At 54.0% G+C, this 17840-nt stretch overlaps 8 protein-coding genes across 8 annotated transcripts; 3 read left to right on the forward strand and 5 right to left on the reverse strand.

The window, feature by feature from the left end:
* Positions 1-661: 661 nt before the first annotated feature.
* On the reverse strand, positions 662-3568 carry rad17 (RFC checkpoint protein Rad17; the record flags this gene model as incomplete). Its single annotated transcript, XM_062875148.1, has 1 exon — positions 662-3568. One exon carries the CDS (start codon positions 3566-3568, stop codon positions 662-664), a length of 2907 nt encoding a protein of 968 aa, XP_062738385.1.
* Positions 3569-3857: 289 nt separating this feature from the next.
* On the reverse strand, positions 3858-5592 carry QC761_118630 (uncharacterized protein). Its single transcript, XM_062875149.1, has 3 exons — positions 4948-5592; positions 4243-4896; positions 3858-4181 (listed from the first exon to the last, which is right to left on the reverse strand). The coding sequence occupies exons 1-3, from the start codon at positions 5429-5431 to the stop codon at positions 4078-4080; spliced, it is 1242 nt and encodes a 413-aa protein (XP_062738386.1). The 5' UTR covers positions 5432-5592; the 3' UTR covers positions 3858-4077.
* Positions 5593-5818: 226 nt separating this feature from the next.
* On the forward strand, positions 5819-6889 carry RPE1 (RIBULOSE-phosphate 3-epimerase). Its single transcript, XM_062875150.1, has 4 exons — positions 5819-5956; positions 6017-6392; positions 6446-6735; positions 6866-6889. Exons 1-3 carry the CDS (start codon positions 5841-5843, stop codon positions 6710-6712), a joined length of 759 nt encoding a protein of 252 aa, XP_062738387.1. The 5' UTR covers positions 5819-5840; the 3' UTR covers positions 6713-6735; positions 6866-6889.
* Positions 6808-8751, reverse strand: QC761_118650 (uncharacterized protein). Its single transcript, XM_062875151.1, has 5 exons — positions 8687-8751; positions 8271-8506; positions 8123-8211; positions 7134-8048; positions 6808-7081 (listed from the first exon to the last, which is right to left on the reverse strand). Exons 1-5 carry the CDS (start codon positions 8708-8710, stop codon positions 6987-6989), a joined length of 1359 nt encoding a protein of 452 aa, XP_062738388.1. The 5' UTR covers positions 8711-8751; the 3' UTR covers positions 6808-6986.
* A 584-nt stretch (positions 8752-9335) lies between these two features.
* NUA3 (putative component of NuA3 histone acetyltransferase complex) lies at positions 9336-11453 on the forward strand (the record flags this gene model as incomplete). Its single annotated transcript, XM_062875152.1, has 2 exons — positions 9336-9405; positions 9490-11453. 2 exons carry the CDS (start codon positions 9336-9338, stop codon positions 11451-11453), a joined length of 2034 nt encoding a protein of 677 aa, XP_062738389.1.
* Positions 11454-12532: 1079 nt separating this feature from the next.
* Positions 12533-14180, forward strand: QC761_118670 (uncharacterized protein). The gene is made up of 4 exons (XM_062875153.1): positions 12533-13014; positions 13147-13175; positions 13234-13377; positions 13432-14180. The coding sequence occupies exons 1-4, from the start codon at positions 12801-12803 to the stop codon at positions 13873-13875; spliced, it is 831 nt and encodes a 276-aa protein (XP_062738390.1). The 5' UTR covers positions 12533-12800; the 3' UTR covers positions 13876-14180.
* Positions 14181-14549: 369 nt separating this feature from the next.
* Positions 14550-16322, reverse strand: QC761_118680 (uncharacterized protein; the record flags this gene model as incomplete). The annotated part of the gene is made up of 3 exons (XM_062875154.1): positions 14550-14804; positions 14897-16031; positions 16089-16322. The coding sequence occupies 2 exons, from the start codon at positions 16320-16322 to the stop codon at positions 14982-14984; spliced, it is 1284 nt and encodes a 427-aa protein (XP_062738391.1). The 3' UTR covers positions 14550-14804; positions 14897-14981.
* A 598-nt stretch (positions 16323-16920) lies between these two features.
* On the reverse strand, positions 16921-17730 carry QC761_118690 (uncharacterized protein; the record flags this gene model as incomplete). Its single annotated transcript, XM_062875155.1, has 1 exon — positions 16921-17730. One exon carries the CDS (start codon positions 17728-17730, stop codon positions 16921-16923), a length of 810 nt encoding a protein of 269 aa, XP_062738392.1.
* Between the last annotated feature and the right edge of the window lie 110 nt (positions 17731-17840).

Raw genomic sequence — 17840 nt, forward strand, 5'->3', positions numbered from 1 at the left:
TAATGCTTCACAACCTGATCATTGTTTATGCAGCCCCCTGTTATTCCATCTTCACTTGATGTGTGTGTCCCTCAGTCATTTCAGTCATTCAAAGTGCCAACACAGACACACAGGCCAGCTAAACACCTCGTTTGGACATCATCAACGCACCTCGATAGACATCCGGCCCCAATAGCGGGCGAAAACAAAACTCGCTTCTTCAGTCCGGAAACCTCATCTAAACTGCCAAAAAAAAAAAAAAAAAAAAAAAAAAAGTCGTCTTGAGCTTGTAGCACATTTGTCCAAACGCTTTTATCTGCTTTGATTCACAATTCACCTAGTTGCCGATCAGCAAATTAGTTCCCGACTGTCAAATAGACTGTCAAATAGGAATATTTCAGTGATTGCACCGCCGTCAAAAACAGGCACCAAAACTGGCTCTCGATCCGTCACGTTGTTGTATGACAATGTGAGCAACCATTAGAAACCGGTTGCACAAACAAAAAGTTGTGTCGAATGTGGTGTCGTCTTCTACCTTTATTATCTCGATGTACTCACATGCGCCCTTTGTCCTAATCTTCCCGTCCAATGATGCTATATTCCCAACCTCTAAACGCCGTTTACACAGTGGTATCATTTTGTTATCCCTACAAACTCCAGAACCTTTCACTCTCAGTCCCATCTAATCATCCTCAATATCATCATCACTAATCACCAAACTCTCTATCGGCAACCTCTGCAGCTCCTCTTCTCCATCCCCCGCCTTTTGCGTCGGATGAAGAATCGCACCCAGTCCCGTCCTCCTCTTCTTCCGTGGAGTCATCTCCTCGGTCGGTTTATCCGTAGCCCAAGAGGTTGCTGCCTCTTTCGCACCTCCGCTGTCCTCGTCTGCCGAGTCCGCCCCATCTTCCTCGTCCGCACCCGCTCGACCAATGCCCCTGAACGAAGCGATCTTTTCCAGCTCTTTAGCTTGTGAGGTGCAAAACGCCGATCGGTTGCGGCGGGCGATGTGCGCCATGTATGGTAGGCGCTCGAGCAGAAGCTCTTGACGAGCGGCATTGCCAAGTGATAGTAGAGGTGTATGAGAAGGTGGTTCTGCTTCTGGCTGTTGCCGGTTGTGACGAGCAGACGAGGCGAACTGGCTACTGGTGGTCCCGAATGGCACTGCTTGCCGAAAAGCAGACGCACCATGGGCACCGCGCCCTTGTGATGCTGATGAGTGGTGACCAGACCCACCATATTCCCCTTTAAGCATCTTGGTAGCCATCAGGTCCGTCAGACCCTCCAGTTCCTCCTTGGTCCGCCACAGTTTCAGATACGTAGGATAAAACATCTTGTGAGCATCGTTGCCACGGCTACCCCCTTGCGTAGGGTGGCTTTGCCGTTTCACGGGCGATGGCAGCGAAAAGAGCAGTCCTCGGACAGCAACCTGAAAGGCCATCTCATCCTGCCTTAAAACATGGCTGCTTGAATCCTTCCCTGCATACCCACCTCCATAGCCTTTGCCTCCAAAGAAGATATCCCAGGATGGGCACAGGAGGTCAGCTTCAGATAGGTAATCAAGGCAGCCGTTGATGTAATCCAGCGATGAGTTCTCATCCTGAGGCGAAGTTTGCTCACACGACAAGGGGTAATTCTCGTGTAATGCTGAGATAAACGTATGGGTATCAGTTCCAGTCTCATCCATCAGCGTATCAACCGAAACAAGCGATGGGTTAGGCCTCGCAAACCGCGCCATATGGCTAGGCAGCGTTTCTGCTGCCGATGCTGGTTCGCCTGTCAGCTTACCACCTCTCTTGTTGTACACCACTTTGCCCACGGCATGGAATATCCCGAGCGTCGCCTCTCGCTGCGAAACGAGCTCTAAGCTATCCTTCTCAGCCTTGGTCAAAGTGGGCACGCTTTTCGATTTCTTCGTCTTGGCCAAGGCGACTTGAGAACCCCAATCGGTATCATCGTCGCCTTTGACGCAGAGAAACTCCAAGGAGGACACAGCACTGCGGATATCACCAATTTCGCCCAGTCGCTGCAGCACAAGCGGTCCGGGTGTCCGTCGTCTTCCCGATTTGCGTGCCTCTTTTTGCACTATCACCTCCAAGGCTTTCGCCAGGAGTGTTGGTGCAACAGGGTTGAACTCAACGATTGCCGTCCCAGGGTGTCGAAGAACCTCGGGTCCTAGTAATCGATGTGCCGTAAAGCTATCTGCTGAAGCAGACGCAGTAGTGAGCAGTGTTTCCGAAATAACCATGACAATAGGCGTGATGGGCCCCGAAGAAGAAGCCCGGCCCCATCCCACTATGGCCGGCGTATTCGCTGCCAAATACTGTATTATCGCATTTCGAAAAGAGACCAACCCTGCAGATGACCGCATAAAGGTGTTGGGAAACTCTTCAATCAAGATCAGCTTCTTGTCTGACCCATTCTGTGCCGGCAAATGCGGAGGCGCCATCTCTGGCTCCTGCTCTTCGTCTTCTTCGAAGTCTAACTGCCCAAATTTCCCACCCCGACCGAGGAATTCTTCGAATTGTGATGCTGCGCTCTGGTAAGCCTGCCCCACAGCCCCGAATGAATTGTTTGGGTTCCTCCACTCCAGAACCTCGCATTTCAGATCCCTGGCGAGCAGTCGTAGTGTTGTCGTCTTCCCTGTCCCTGCCGCTCCCTTCAGAATCAACAACCGTTGTCTTAACCTCCCACCATACACATCCTCCAACCACCTTCTCACATCCGCCACCTTCTTCTTATGAACCGCCAATTCCTCCAGGTTAACCGGTCCGTACTTCTCCGACCATGGCCGCGGATCGTCGTCTACTATGCTCGGCTTTTCCACATGTTGCGTCTGGCTAGGAGTTTGACTCGCAGCCATAACAGTCCCACCCCTACTCCTGTTCAAGAACCTCGCCCCTCCCGCGCTCAGACTCCCGTTAGAATGCTGCGATAGCGGCAGGTGCGATGCTCCAACCCCAATCCCACTCCCATCGTTTTCTTTCCGTTTCTGAGCCCTCAACCCAATGATGCTCTTCCCAGGTTGTGTAGTTACCGTCGCGCCGGCACTCCTCCTCACCAGCGGCATATCATCGTCATCAATAGGGTCACTGATGATATCCTCAATCTCCAATACCTGTGTCTTGTTTGTCGTAACCCCATTACCCTTGTTACCTCCCGTCCCAGTCGAGTTCCGTTGCGCCTGTTTCGAAAACAACGTCCTTAAATCCCCCGACTTCCCCTTCTCCTCCTCCAGCGCCCTCTTCCCAGCCGCCGCTCGAGTAGCCCGTGTCTTGATCGGGCTCTTCGATTGGGTTCCTGCAGCCACAGCACCAAAGTTCCTACTCCTCTTCCGTACCGGACTCGGGCTTTCCTCGATTATCGACTCCTCCAAATCCAATCTTGATTGTGATTTTTGCGGTGAGTTCTCCGGTGACGAGACAAAAAAACGCTGGATAGTGTTTCGAGCCGACGTTCGCGTGGCGGGTCTGGCTTTTTGTCTCACGGGTGGGGAAGGAGAGCGGTTGATATCAGTGTCGGCATCGTCATCGTCCGAGTCGTCTATCGCGGCGGCGCGCTTCCGGCGTTTGGTTGGTGGGGGAGGCATTGCGCCTGGGTTTGGGTGAAAGCTGTAGGTGGTTTGCACGGGACTGGAATGCGGTGATTTGACTTGTTTGAAGCTCTATCGACCCGATGGAAGTGAAACATCCATCATTTCAAAAGTGGTTTGGTGAAGGTCCAGGTTGTGTGGGAAGCTGAAAGCGTTGACAAGGCTGCGTCTTGCATTGGGAATCAAGTTGCGGTGCCCCGGCGCCAGGCAGCCAGCGGGCTGCAGGGGACCTGACGATCCACAAGGTCTGTGCTCCGACGTACTGATAGGACAGCCCTAACCCTTCGCTTTGTCACCGCAACCACGATAGCTAACATGAAAGAGACATGAATGGGACCGAGTATGAAATTATATGCATGCTACAACCTCCTTGATAATATTGCAGTTTTGATGCCAGACAGAACCCCCAAAATATAACATGTAAGCTCAGCTGAACGACCGTTTCGATGCCAACTCAAAGATCAACTTCCGCACCCATATCTCAACCTCCCCTCTCCCTCAACGCTTCAAAACCACCCCTCAAAATCATCACTAAACCTCACAGCAGCAGCCAAATACTTCTCATGAACATCCCCCCAAGTCCTCGCCGCTTCCCTCATCGCCCGGATGGCTATCATTCCCGTCTCGGTCAGCAATCTCATCTCACACTTCATCATCAGGAAGGAACTCACCCTTGACATAATGCGCGTCAGTAGCCCATTCCCCCGTCAAAGCCTTGTGCTCAACATACTTCCACCCCTTCCCCTTCAGCTCCCCCTCCCCAGGCACATAATCCACGTCAATCTTCGGCCTCAAGACAGCAATATACGCCGCCAAGGCCAACAACCACCACTGTCTCACAATACTGACATGGAATTTCGCCGGAATGAACGGCAAGAGAACTCTCACGGCGTGGCTGGTGGTTAGAACGTGCACCAGGAAGAAGTTGTAAGAGTGTGTTCCCGGGGCAACGGTTGCTACTAAAAGTTGGACAGCGGCTTCTTGTGAGAGCTGGAATTGTTCTGCTGGGGAGCAGGCAGAGGAGGTGATGTCCCAGGCATTCCAGTACTCCAGTACCAAGCCTTCGGATTCTTTGCTGTGGAAGAGGGCTTCGATGTTGGAGAAGGCGGGGGTTTTGAAGAGATTGTCGAAGCGGGTGTCGTTGGAGAGCTTGTTCAGGAGCTCCAAGGGAGTGGATGAGGTGGTTGGTTTGACGGTGTAGGTTGGGTCGTCGAGGTATCTGTGGAGATAGTTGTACTGTGTAGAGGCAAGACCGAGGGCCTCTGTGGCGATCTCGCGACTGTCGAACTCGTAGGCGTAGCCAAGGTGGATGAGGGGGTGACCGACTGATGGTGGTTAGTAAGATGAGTCAAAACGAGTGGGTAGGCATGACATACGACCGCCAACAAGACCATTGACGAGGGGCTCATCTCCGGAGAACATGTACTCGTCCACTACACCCTTCCACTTATACGCGTGCTTCATCGCCAAGGCATCCTCGAAAAAGTCTACGAAAGCTCTTTGGTATCTTTTGTCTCCGAGGAAATCACGCCAGTCTTCCTCGCCCATCTCTGCAGGGGAATCTTTCCACGGCTCGAGGGTTTTGGCTTCCACTTCGAATATGTGATACAAGTGTTGTGATTCTGCGCCGAGCAGATATGATGAGCACAGAATGTGCGCCATGTGGTTGTCGAATTCGAGATTGTGATACAGAATGGAGTGATTGACATGGTTGGCCTTCAGAAGATGCTTCAACGTGCGCGGCCTCTTGTCCGGGTCTGCTTCCACATTGTGAACCTCGACGGGAGGAAGATCGATGGTAGTGGGCGCCCCTCTCACCAGTCGGTTGACCAGCGGGATGTATGAGAGGAAGGATGCCATTTTGGCCCGTCTCTCTTACACTCTGGTGACGCGATTACTTTGGTTGTGTCGAGATGAATAAAATCTCATGAGCGGGGAAGCTGTCTTGTGCTTTTCTTTGAACGACATCAACCTCAAAGGCACTCACCACTCACCCAGCTTGAATCCCGAGCGTCACCGCACTTGTTGGGGAGACGCTACAAAAAATGGAGTGATGTCAACCCGCGATCAAGCCCAGACCTTCTCGCCAAGCCCACCTTTCAGGGGTCTCCCCACTGTTTGTATCCGCCAGCCTGCGTCATTCTGCCCCGCCCCCGCGCAGAACATTTGGTTGGGGCTCAGCAAGGCTCTGGCACCGAAGGACATCATCCGATCTTGCCCAGGACCCCCTATCCCAGAGGTTTGGCGATAGCTTCATAAAGTAAACACAATGGCCCCCAAAGCTATCATTGCCCCTTCCATTCTCTCGGCAGACTTTGCCGATCTCGGCGCGGCATGCTCGAGGACTATCAAGCAAGGTGCCGACTGGCTCCATGTTGATATCATGTAAGTCAAGTTACTATTGCACCTCGCACTCATTCCTATCACTAACACTTCCCCCCTCAGGGACGGCCACTTCGTCCCCAACCTCACCTTCGGCCCCCCAGTTGTCGTCAAGATCCGCTCCCATGTTGAGAAGCCCGCCGAGTCCTTTGGCAAGGGCACCTTTGACTGCCACATGATGATCGCTGAGCCCAAGAAGTGGGTCAAGGAGTTCAAGAACGCCGGGTGCGATCTATACTGCTTCCACTACGAGGCCGCCATCAACTCGTCTGCTGCTGAGAGCCCCGAGAGCAAGTCGGACGAGAAGACGAGCCCGAGGGAGCTGATCCGGTACATTCATGACCAGGGCATGCTGGCCGGTATTGCTATCAAGCCGGCTACTCCCGCTAATGTGCTGTTTGATTTGATTGAGAGCGAAGATCCTAAGGAGAAGCCTGATGTGAGTGGATATCCCGACAGGTAGTGGCAAGGTTGTTACTGATTCGAGAATAGATGGTTTTGGTTATGACTGTCGAGCCTGGGTTTGGTGGTCAAAAGTTCATGGCTTCTGAGCTGCCCAAGGTGGAGGAGTTGCGGAAGCGGTACCCGGACTTGAACATTGAGGTTGATGGTGGGCTGGGACCTGGCACGATCGACCAGGCTGCGGACGCGGGTGCCAATGTTATTGTTGCTGGCAGTGCGGTGTTCGGTGCGAAGGATCCCTCCGAGGTGATTTCTCTGCTCAGGGAGGCCGTCGAGAAGAGGAGTGGCAAGTTATAGAGGTGTAGCACGGTGTGAGATAGGTGACTCGAAATGCAGATGCCTCTATTTAAGAGCAAGACTTGCACCAGTAGGCATCAAGGAACGGAGATAGGGGTATTTGGCGCAGTGGTCAACGGCGGCGTGTGGTTTATTGGACCTTTGCTCGCAAAGGTTCACCGCAAAATGTGGATTGTGCTCGCCTGCTCGGCTTGATCAGAGTCCAGGGCTTCCAGTCCTACTTTTTGCGTTCTTTTGTTATTTTTTTTGTTTGGCCATTGTGTCGCCTCAGCCCCTAGATCTTCCAATCACTTTCCCTCGCACCATTACCGCTTCCCTCAAGGCCCAGCACCTTTAGAAGAGCGGTATAGAACAACCGTATCTCCTCCACTACTTACAGTCAGCTTCAACTCGTTCAAATCCCATCAACGCAATAACTTACCAGTGTTATAATGCGCCAAACTCACCCTCACAACCCCATCATCCCCCAACCCAAGCACCTCCTTAGCCAGCCTCACAGAGTAATAAGTCCCCCAGCTCACCTTAACCCTCCCATTTGTCTCCCGCTCAATAGCCTCTACAAAATCCTTCGACTTCCACCCCCTCACCCTAAAACTCACCGTTGGCACCCTCACCTTAGCATCACCACACCACTCCCCGTAAATCGTTATCTTTCCATCCAACCCCGCCAACAAACCCAGCAAAACCGACTGTAACCTCTCCTCCTGGTCTACAACCCCCTCCCATCTCGGCGTCAGATACTTCACCACAGCCAGAATCCCGTAAATCAACTCCTGACACCACCCCCCCGCCAGCCCAATCTTGTCATCCAAACTCTCAGCAGGGTTGAAGAAATGCCCCATGGACTGGAGCTGTGCCCTAGCGCAGGGACTGGCGTACAGCTGTGAGATTCGAGGTCCGAAAAGCTTGTACCAGCTGAAGACGTAAAAGTCGACCCCGAGATCTTTGACGTCGATTCGGCGGTGGGGTGCGTGGGCTACGCCGTCAACGCAGAGAAGGGTCTGGGGGTTTAGGAGGCGGATTTTGGCGGAGAGGGATTTGATGTCGTGGATGGTGCCGAGGATGTTGGTTGTGTGGGTTAAACAAATGAGGCGGGTTTTGGGGGAGATGGGAGGGTTGGTGAGGTCGAGTTTGGGGTTGACGCAACCCGGTTGATCTTCAGGTGGGAGTTGGGGGTGCCACCAGCGGACTTTGAGATTTTGACGTGCTGCTAAGGCGAGCCAAGGGGCAATGTTGGACTCGTGGTCGAGGGGGCAGAGGAGGATCTCATCTTCGGGTGAGAAAGAGAGGGCGTGAGAGAGGTTGTAAAGGAGTTGGGTTGCGGAGGAGCCGAAGACTAGGGGTGGTTGTGTAAGAGAGCAATGCGGTTTTATGGGAGGGTGAAATAGAGCAGCTTTAGGGTCTACGAACCTATTTCATCTGGGGAGGCGTTGATAAAGTCTGCTGCGGCTTTATAACCGTCGTTGACGAGGTTTGGAGTTATGAGGTAGTCCCGCACACTGGGACACGCATCAGCTTCGGCAGGGCACTGGTGGCATGGAGACTGGTTTAATCATACCGATCAGCTACTGATCCCAATACCTGGCTTCCAGCTGCAGTATTGAAGAATATATAATCTCCTGACAATGCGGGGAAGCTTGCCCTCACGCCGTCAATATCTTCAGGTGTAAATGGCGGCATCTGAATTAGACTTGTTTTCAGACTCTCTGTTTGGGGGCCACCGAGTGTCCAAGGCACTCCTCGGTCCGCACTTGGGAAGACACAAGACAAGAATAAACCCAAGACACTGACTACCTTACGTTGAAGTCATGTTTGACTTTAGTCAACGGCCCGGGATGTCGGGCACCATCATCTCCAAGTGGATAACAAAGAGAGGGCTCTATTGGTCGATTCAATGTCGACACCCACCTCCCTACCTGCAACTATCATTCTCTTTTATATCAACTGCCAATGGAGCCTTTCAAAGCCGGATCTAAGGATCGAGACTGAAAGCTGCATAAGAGACGCATAAATAGGATCAAGGCGATCCCACCGGAAAGAGATCACCGGCGGCTCCATGCAGACGTCTCTGTGTCTTGTTGGTTGCCATCCTGACGTGGAAGCAGCCATCTCCAGACAGGCGCCGAGGCCTAACAACTACGGCGAATTCTGATGCTCAAGAGGTCCAACCGGAGGAAAGATGCTGTTAAAGAGAAGCGCCTAGATCGAGTAAGGGAGGGGGAGGGGGGGGCTTATGGCATTACCATATAACCTGCGCGGTACCAAAGCCTGCTCACCCTCTCGAAGCAGCGCTACGCACCGCCATGAGCTTGCAACTGGAACAGGCGCTTCGCGCATCATGCAAGACCTGCGCATGGCCTCGCCGCTTTCTCGAGTCAATCATGGCCTACGGCAGATGTCAGTCGAGAGCGTTTGACCCCACAGCGAGCCAATCGATCGCATGTTTCAGGGTCGGCCCATGTTCGTTTCCCCAAGGTGGGGCATAAAAAGTTTTGGACCCGCACATGTTCTTCATGGGATATTTTATCTTTGGATATCAGCCCATTCCCGGAGCTCTTCTTTTTCTGCTCCATTTTCCACCGAAAACCAACTCCAAATCCTGTGCAACAGATCCAATTGCACCATGAAGATGAAGAGAAAGGCCGATTCTCCAGCTGATGGCAGGAAAGCCATCAAGAAGCGGTCCAAGAACAGTAATAAGCCTGCTGCTGCCCCTCAACCCGTCCACCGATAGCTCCGGCGATACGATAGACGCTGACACAACTCCTCCATCATAGCTCTCAGCGACGAGGATGCCAAAGCCCGCTTCCGCAAGGGGCTGTTTGACAAGAAGGTCCTCGGAAAGTACACCTCAGAGTATGCGACATCAACACCGTATAAACACAGCGTAATCCACGAGCTCGCCGACGACTCCCTCCTGCGCAAGGTTCGCGAAGAAATCAAGGCCAACGTTCACTTCACCCCCAAAGAGACCGACATCTACAAGATCCACCAAAGTGGTGACCTTGCCAACCTCGACGGACTCGACGACAAGGCATTGGCCAAGCTCCCCTCCCTTCTCGCCCTCCGCGATGCGCTCTACTCCCAGACCTTCCGCGAATATGTTTCGCACATCACCGGCTGCGGTCCCTTGAGTGGGCGCAAGACCGATATGGCCATCAATGTCTACACACCCGGCTGCTACCTCTTGTGCCACGACGATGTTATCGGTTCTCGAAAAGTCAGCTACATTCTGTACCTTACCGACCCGGACACACCATGGCAGCCCGAGTGGGGCGGAGCTCTTCGCCTCTTCCCCGTCGTCGACCGAGAGGGCAAGGACGGCGAGGTTGCCAAGACACCCCTGCCAGACTTTGTCAAGTCTATCCCGCCAGCCTGGAACCAGCTCTCTTTCTTTGCCGTGCAGCCCGGCGAGTCCTTCCACGATGTCGAGGAGGTCTACCATGCTGCCAGCCCGGAGGAGCTCGAGAAGAATGCTGGGCGCATCCGCATGGCCATCAGCGGGTGGTTCCACATTCCCCAGGTTGGAGAGGACGGGTGGGTGGAGGGTGCCGAGAGAGAAGCGGCTCACAAGAGCGGACTGATGCAGCTGCAGGGTAACCCAGACCAGCACGACCAGCCGCAGGCGAAACCCATAAGGGTTGAGAAGAGCAAACTCGAGGAGGATGACTTCCCTCTGGATGAGTCTGATCTGGAGTTCCTTTTGAAGTACATCGCGCCGACCTACCTCACACCAGACACCATCGAGCGCGTCGCCGAACACTTTGAGGAGGAGTTCAGCATCACCTTGCCAGACATTCTGCATCCCAGATTCGCCGAGAATCTTCGCAAATATGTGGAGGACCAGGAGAAGAAGCCACTACCGGAAAGCAGTGATGAGATCGAGAAGGGCGCCTGGAAGGTTGCGCGCCCACCTCACAAGCACAGATATCTTTACCTCCAGCCTGGAGAGGAGAAGACCGAGGAGTCGCCCCTCAAGGAGCTGCTCGAGGTTCTTTTGCCATCCAGACAATTCCGCCTGTGGCTGCAGATGGCTACGCGCTCTACGGTCGAAAGCGTCGATTTACTGGCCAGGCGCTTCCGCCATGGACAAGACTACACACTCGCGACCGGCCATGAGGGCAAGCCTAGACTCGAAGTCAATATTGGCCTGACGCCCACCACTGGCTGGGGCGATGTTGAGGACGACGAGGATGAGGAAGAAGAGGAGGAGGAGGAGGAGTCCTCTGAAGAGGAGCAGCCCAAGAAGAAAGGCAAGAACGGCGCGGCGAACGGCAAAGGAAAGGAGAAGGCCAACGGCAAGTCTGCTAACGGCAGCGATGCCAAAGGCAAGGGCAAGGGCAAGGGCAAGGCTGTTGAAAAGGAGCCCGAGCCTGAGGAAGAGCTCGAAGTTGGTGGCCACGAGGTTTACATGGCTGGCGATGACGACAGCAACGAGGATGCTGCCATCTACAAGACCAGCGATGAGGACGACAACATTCTCTTCTTCCAGGCTGCCTCCTGGAACAAGATGAGCATTGTGCTGCGCGATAGCGGGACTCTCCGCTTCGTAAAGTACGTCTCCCAGAGCGCCAAGGGCGACCGATGGGATGTTAGTGCGATGTTTGAGATTGAGGAACAAGACGAAGAGCCCTCCTCGGAAGAGGAAGGGAATGGCGAGGCTTCGGGCGTTGGTGTTGTGGATGATTCCGAGGAGGAATTCAAGGGGTTCTCTCCCAGTGAGGACAGTGATTCCGACTAATGATGGAAGTTGTCAGGAACTGAGGTCGATACAACAAGGTTGCGTGAGGAAGCTGAGAGAGGGAAAAGCACACTAGCTACAGGAAGAAGATGACCAAGGCCACACTGGTTCAACCAGACTGGTGGAATCCTACCCCTTGGCAAGGGAATTCATGACAGAAGTATGCTACGAATCAAAGATATGATTTGGACATCTATAGTGTTGGGTCGATCTGGGACTCGACCGAGTATTCTTGGCTGACGATTTGAGCAATGTCACTTCAGAGACTACATCCGCTCATGTGCTGATGAGGGTTTTATCGATGATTTAGCCGGTAGGCTGCGCAGCTGCACACTCTGCTCTCCGGCAAGCTCGGCGCTGCGATCAGTGATCTACGGGTGTGTGTGCCTTGCGTCACCAACCTGTAACAAGTAGGTGAGATCTTGTGTGAGGAAGGTTGTACGATCTTGGTGGGACTTGTCATCTTATGTACATCGAGGGGTCGCATAGTGGGCTGCTATTGTTGATCAAGACACAACAGGTGCTCGAGGTCGGATCCTCGATCGAAGTGGCAAAGCGTCTCTGAGCCCGACTTTGAGAGTTTCTGGAAGACAGGCTGGGAAGAGTGGGAAGGAATGCATCTCCAACGTGGCATTGCCTGCATGAAACCAATATGGATTTGTCTTGGGCTGACAGGCGGTTCTTGGGGCTGTTTTGTGTACACTCATTCAGCTTGCTCGGCAGAAGGAAGCGCGGAGATGTCTGGATAGCTTTGGCAGCCGTGCCTCAACAACGTCATGTTCGGATTTATTTTGCTTTGACCGCCGAGAGGTGGTGTAGGCGATGATGCCGGGCAAAGTCGCATTCTCGCCCATCTCTTGGTGCGGGTTCAGAGCCGGGCAGCCGGGCACTCCATGCTCCGACTTGCGGGGTCGAGAGGGGCACCGAAAAGGAACGGTTTTCCACGACCCCACTAAGCGGCCTGCACCGCCCGCTGGTACAGAGATCTTACAGCATGTTTTATTCAGGGCTGTAAGACATTCAGGGAAGTTCCTTAGTGGAAAGGCGACCAACCAGAGCTTTTCTTCCGTCCGAATATGATCGTCTGACCACCCTCGAACCAATCCTGCTGGGACGGGCCTTCTTGTTATGTTCTTGGCCCTGCATTTGCCATTCTGAATTTAAACACCGACACCCCGGCCATCGCAGACCGTTCCTGTTCAAGCTTCGAATTCTTGGTTTTTTCTCCTTTTTGCGCGCGACTGGTTCTCTCTGCCTCTTCAAATTGTTTGAAAGCATTTTTTGGAAGAAGCCGGTCAATTTCTGGAGTTCGGTTGTCGAGCTCGCTTCATACGTAATATCTTCAGCATGCCAATCCGCAACCCCTTTGCGCGCCGTCCCGGTGTCATCGTCACCGCTCATGATGAAAACTCACGGCCGGGGTCGGCGGCCGGGAGTGTGAAGGAAAGTGTGCTGTCGCCGGGTTTTGAAAGGGTAGATACTGTTGGGTCAAAGGCATCGTCGGCGTTCAGCATTCGCAGCAGCAGGAGGAGCCAGGACACAGGGGAATACAAGATGAGCGGTACGGTTCCCTCGAAGTCTCCTGAATGAGCGGTCCCTTCCCCCACATAACTGAGCGGGAGGCTTGGGATCTTCACCATCGTGGCGACACAGCTTCAAGCACCGAAAACTGACTCCGCGCCTGTTCATGCAGTGGTCAATGATAGTGGAATCTACCTTCCTGTGAGCTACCGCCTCCTCTCTTTCACATATCCTTCCCAGTACTGACGCGACCCTCCAGCCATCTCCCACTGAAAAGGAAGCTACCTGGCCACGCCGGTACCTCTCCCGAACCTCCAGCGACAGAAGCAGCCGGGATGGCTCGGGTGACATTGAGCACTTCCCCATCTCGAGGGAATCATTCGATTCTTACCGCCGCTCCTTTGTACGCCTTTCTCTCCCAAACCCCCCTCTTGGCCCAACCGCTAACACACAATAGGACATCTCCGCCAGAAGCTACATCACCGACCCTGTGCCACGCCAATCCCTCGATTCCTCCGCCCGCTTCCCCCGCATGATGCACACGCGCTCATCGCTCCTAAGCCGGGAACCACCTACCCCGGAAGAGGGTTTTGAGGATGTTGGGCTAGGTGGTGAATCCAAGACCACAGCGCAGCACCAGCACCAGCAACAAGCTGAACAGACACAGACTCCAGCGTTGCCGAAGAAGAAGGGGCTCTTTGCGAGATTTGGATCTGAGCACACCCATGAGACGACCGATGCAGCGCATACTGTGAATAGCAACGCGACGTCATCATGGAGTTTCCTGCCTGGGGCGTCGAGAAAGAGGGCGCAGAGCGGGCAGGGAGCGGAGTTGGGGGCCATGCCTTTCCCTGTTGATAGGTCGGCGGCGAATGGGGGTGCGGTTGAGGTTGATGCTTAAAGGACGTGCATGATATTAGGGGGCATCATTCTGACCAGAGGAGTCATGGCGATAGATGGGCAGCCGTCTGTGTTGAATGGGTGGGGGGGGGGGGCATATTGCTTGGAAAACAGACATATCACCAACATCTTTGTGTGGTGGGTCGTTTTTTTGCTGATGAAAAGGCGTTATGGGGTCTGGGTTTGGGATGGAATGATGAAGTGGGAGGTACACATATACTACTGTAATAATTCATGGTAATGAGGGTAACGAATATAGAGGTCGGTTCAAGACATATGCTAGTCTTGGTTAGTGATGGGTTTTTGGCACGATGCTCTACTCACATCAACAGGGATGTTTCTGACCTCTATGCACAAATTCTCCCACCCCCTCACGCTGTTTCTGGTTTCTGGAATTGTCACTGTTCCGGTGTCAAATGCTCTCTCTGTCTGCTGGCTGTCAGCATGCGACCGCCTGATCACCCCGGCCTCGCCAAGGTCTTGTTGACAGCTTCTCCAGTTACAGCAACCAGGTCGGGATGGTCAAAGACCGTTGTCGTCGAGCGTTCTGTTTGATTCCAGCTCCTCGTCTCGACCTGTGGATTGGATGTCTAAGCATCTCCTCATTTCACGCCAAAACACTTCCCCAAAACGAAGCTCCAATCGTGTGTGTTCATCCTTCAAGAAAACTGCATCGTGCTCCCAATGACTGCCTCACCACTTGACCGGACATCTCGCCCGTTTGCACAAAAATCATACTCACGGCAAGGTGATGGACAACACCGGGCTTCTTCTTTGCAAACGTCTTTACAAAAGTGAAGCAGTCAGCAGGCTTCAGGACTGGATACTTCCATTCAGACGAAGAGGTTTGCCTGATCCATCCTCTTGGTACTGCAGCTTCATCTTACCTGAGGCAGACAAAAATATCACAACCAGCCTCATGTAGGTCATCTATGCAGCGTAGCCGCTTACTCTCAGCTGAATATCCCCTTCTTTCACGCTGCAATAAAAAAAAAAGGATTCATGCCCGAGCCGTTACGTACCATGCTGGGCCAAGAAATTAGCAACCACAAGACATCTTGGTTCCATCTACCTATATCCCTTTTCTTTTATACACCCCAATCCCCTCTAAAACCCCTCCTCCTTCAACCTCTCCAGCCCCTGCACCAAGTCATCCCTCAAATCCTCCCAACCCTCCACACCGATGCTAACTCTCAACAACCTCCTATCCACCTTGGGATCCGTCATCGCCCTCCACTCAATCAAACTCTCCACTCCACCCAGACTCGTAGCATGGTGGAACAACTGCAGCTTGCTAGGCAACCTCTTCGCCTTCTCCTCGCTCTCCAACCACAAGCTGAACACCGGCCCAAATCCATTGGGCATCTGCTTCCTCAGCCACGAGTTCTCATCCTTTGCCTCCGGCTGCTGAGAAGCGTGCTGAATCTTGAAGACAGACTGCGCAATGATGTTGCTGTTGTCGCCGGCCGCCTTCTTCTCGGCAAGGAAATCAACCAGTTTCTGGGCGCTCTCGCTCTGGCGCTTGACTCTCAGTTCCAAAGTGCGGACGCTACGGACGCCAAGCCAGCCTTCAAGAGAGCCCATCACACCTCCAAGGTGGAGGCGCTCCTCCCTGAGCTCCGGGAGCCACTTCTCGGCTCTGTCTGGGCGGATGGCGAGGACACCGGCAAGCATGTCGGAGTGGCCGCCGAAATACTTGGTGGCAGAGTGCATGACGATATCGACGTTGTACTTGAAGGGCTCCATCAGAGGGGGGGGGGCAAAGGTGGCGTCAACGGTGAGATAGCACCCCTTTTCGTCGGCCATCTTGCGGTAGTAAGCCAGGTCGCGAGCCTCGCCCGTGGGGTTAAGGGGTGTCTCGACGTGAATAACATCGCCCTTTTCGAGTTTGGCAAGGTCGGCATCGTCCTCCAGTTCAAGCTGCTCGAGGCCGTTGAGCTTCTTCATGATGTGGAGAATGCCATGGCAGCCGTGATAACCACCGCCGATAGCCACACGTTTGGGGTTGAGGAAGACAATCATGGCGTGGAAGGCGGCGAGACCGGATGCATAACTGAGTGATGGGGCTCCGAGGAGCGAGGTGAGGATGGCCTCGAAGCGGGTGGTGTTTGGTGCACTGTCTCGGGAGTACACGTGAGAGTCATAAGGGGCATTGGGCTGAACATTGTGTTAGTGGCAGTGAACATGGGGTGTGATATGGTGTGAAGCACTCACGTTGAGATTGTCCCATGGTCTCAACTGTTCGGGGTCCCGGTTATATCGGAAAGTGGTAGAAACGTGCATGGGGGGAGCCACGGCCTGGTGATTGTTGATATAGTCATCGGCATGGACCGAGCGAGAAGCCATAGACAGCTCCCTGCCAAAGGCGACAGCGAGCGAGTTGGGGCCCTCAACGACGGCCTTGACCGCAGACCCAGCGGGGCGAACAGGAAGCTCATCAGACGCCATTTTGGTAGATTAGTGAGTGGTATGTGACGACAAGGACAGAAACCGGTCGGTGTAAGTGAGCTGGTGTTGAGCGGCCCATATAAACGTTCGATATCGGCGCGGGGCAGCTGGGCGGCTCCATATGGTGGAATTCGTCATTCCAAGGGCGTCTCAACTGCTGCTAGCGGCGGCCTTTGCATCCACAACGCTTCTAGAAGCAGTTGCCCCTCCCCACTCGCCACTTTCACAGGGGCTTCCCGGATGGCACATCGGAGCTGCTTCACCGGCCGATACCGACCTCTACCGCGCGGCCCCGTTACTTTATGCATCGTGGTGAGAATCGTCAGTGCCTCTGGTCGAGAAAAACAGTGGCCTCGTGAACATGTCCGATTGCTTCCAATGTTGACATCTTGCTCTGTGCGCTGGCTTCACGAGTGTCATGCCATGTGTCGTGCTTGCATCGTCGGATAAGGCCGGTCGAGTTGGGGCAAAGGCAAGCCTCTGTATCAATGCCGATTATATGATCTTCCCCCAAGCCCTCCTCGACCAAAAACAATCCCACATGTAGATTGCATCTCACGCCACAGTCAAATCGCACTGGATTAGTTATCCCCCCATCTCACCCCGTCACCTCCCCCAGCAACCCCGTCACCGTCCTAGCCTCCCATCCCTTCCTCCCCATCTCAGGCAACACCCTGTCCAACATCGGCCTCGTCCAACTCCTCCTATCATGACAAATAATCACCCCGCCCGGATCCAACATCCCCAAGATATGCCTCCCATTCACCCCCGCCCACCCAACCTGCGCATCATGAGGATAAATACTCCCCAACACCAACCTGTAGCCCAACCGGTTCACCACCCCCCTAATCCTATCGCTAAAAAACCCGCTCCCCGGCCTATAATACCTCTCCCTCCCCTCCCTCGGCGGCTCTTTCCCCTCGTCCCTATAAGCCCTATCAATCATCCCCTGCACCTCCCTCATCTCCCTCTCCAGCTCCTCCGTCGACAACCCCCTCGCAGGCTCATCATGCATCCCGTGATTCCCCAGCTCGTGCCCCTGCCTCACAATCTCCCTCAGGATCCCCTCCCGCCCAGGAACCTGCGACCCAATCACAAAAAACGTCGCGTGCGCCCCGCTGGCAGAGAGCGCGGAGAGAATCCCCCTCGTGTGATCAGACGGCGCGTCGTCAATAGTAAGCGCCACAATCTTCTTGTCGGGGGGCAGCCAGATCCGGAAGAGGACGTCGGTCCAGCGGTGGGAGAAGTAGCGGATTAGCGACGAGGGCGGGTAGTACACCACGTACAGCGGCAGAATCACCACCCCTACTAGGAGCAGCAGCAAAAAGAGGAGGTACATTCGTCGTCGGCGGGCGTGGCGGCGGGCGAAGCTGGTGGGGAGACGGAGGAGTCGGCGAAGGGGGAGCATTGCGCTGCTGCTGCGGCTTTGCTGTGTTTAAGGTGGGAAACAGGAAGAGACAAGATTAGGGCATCATGTTTCAATGGCCTAGAAGCAGAAGACAAAACGAACGACAGGGA

This window comes from Podospora bellae-mahoneyi, assembly GCF_035222275.1.
Source record: "Podospora bellae-mahoneyi strain CBS 112042 chromosome 1 map unlocalized CBS112042p_1, whole genome shotgun sequence".
Taxonomy (NCBI): Eukaryota; Fungi; Ascomycota; class Sordariomycetes; order Sordariales; family Podosporaceae; genus Podospora; species Podospora bellae-mahoneyi.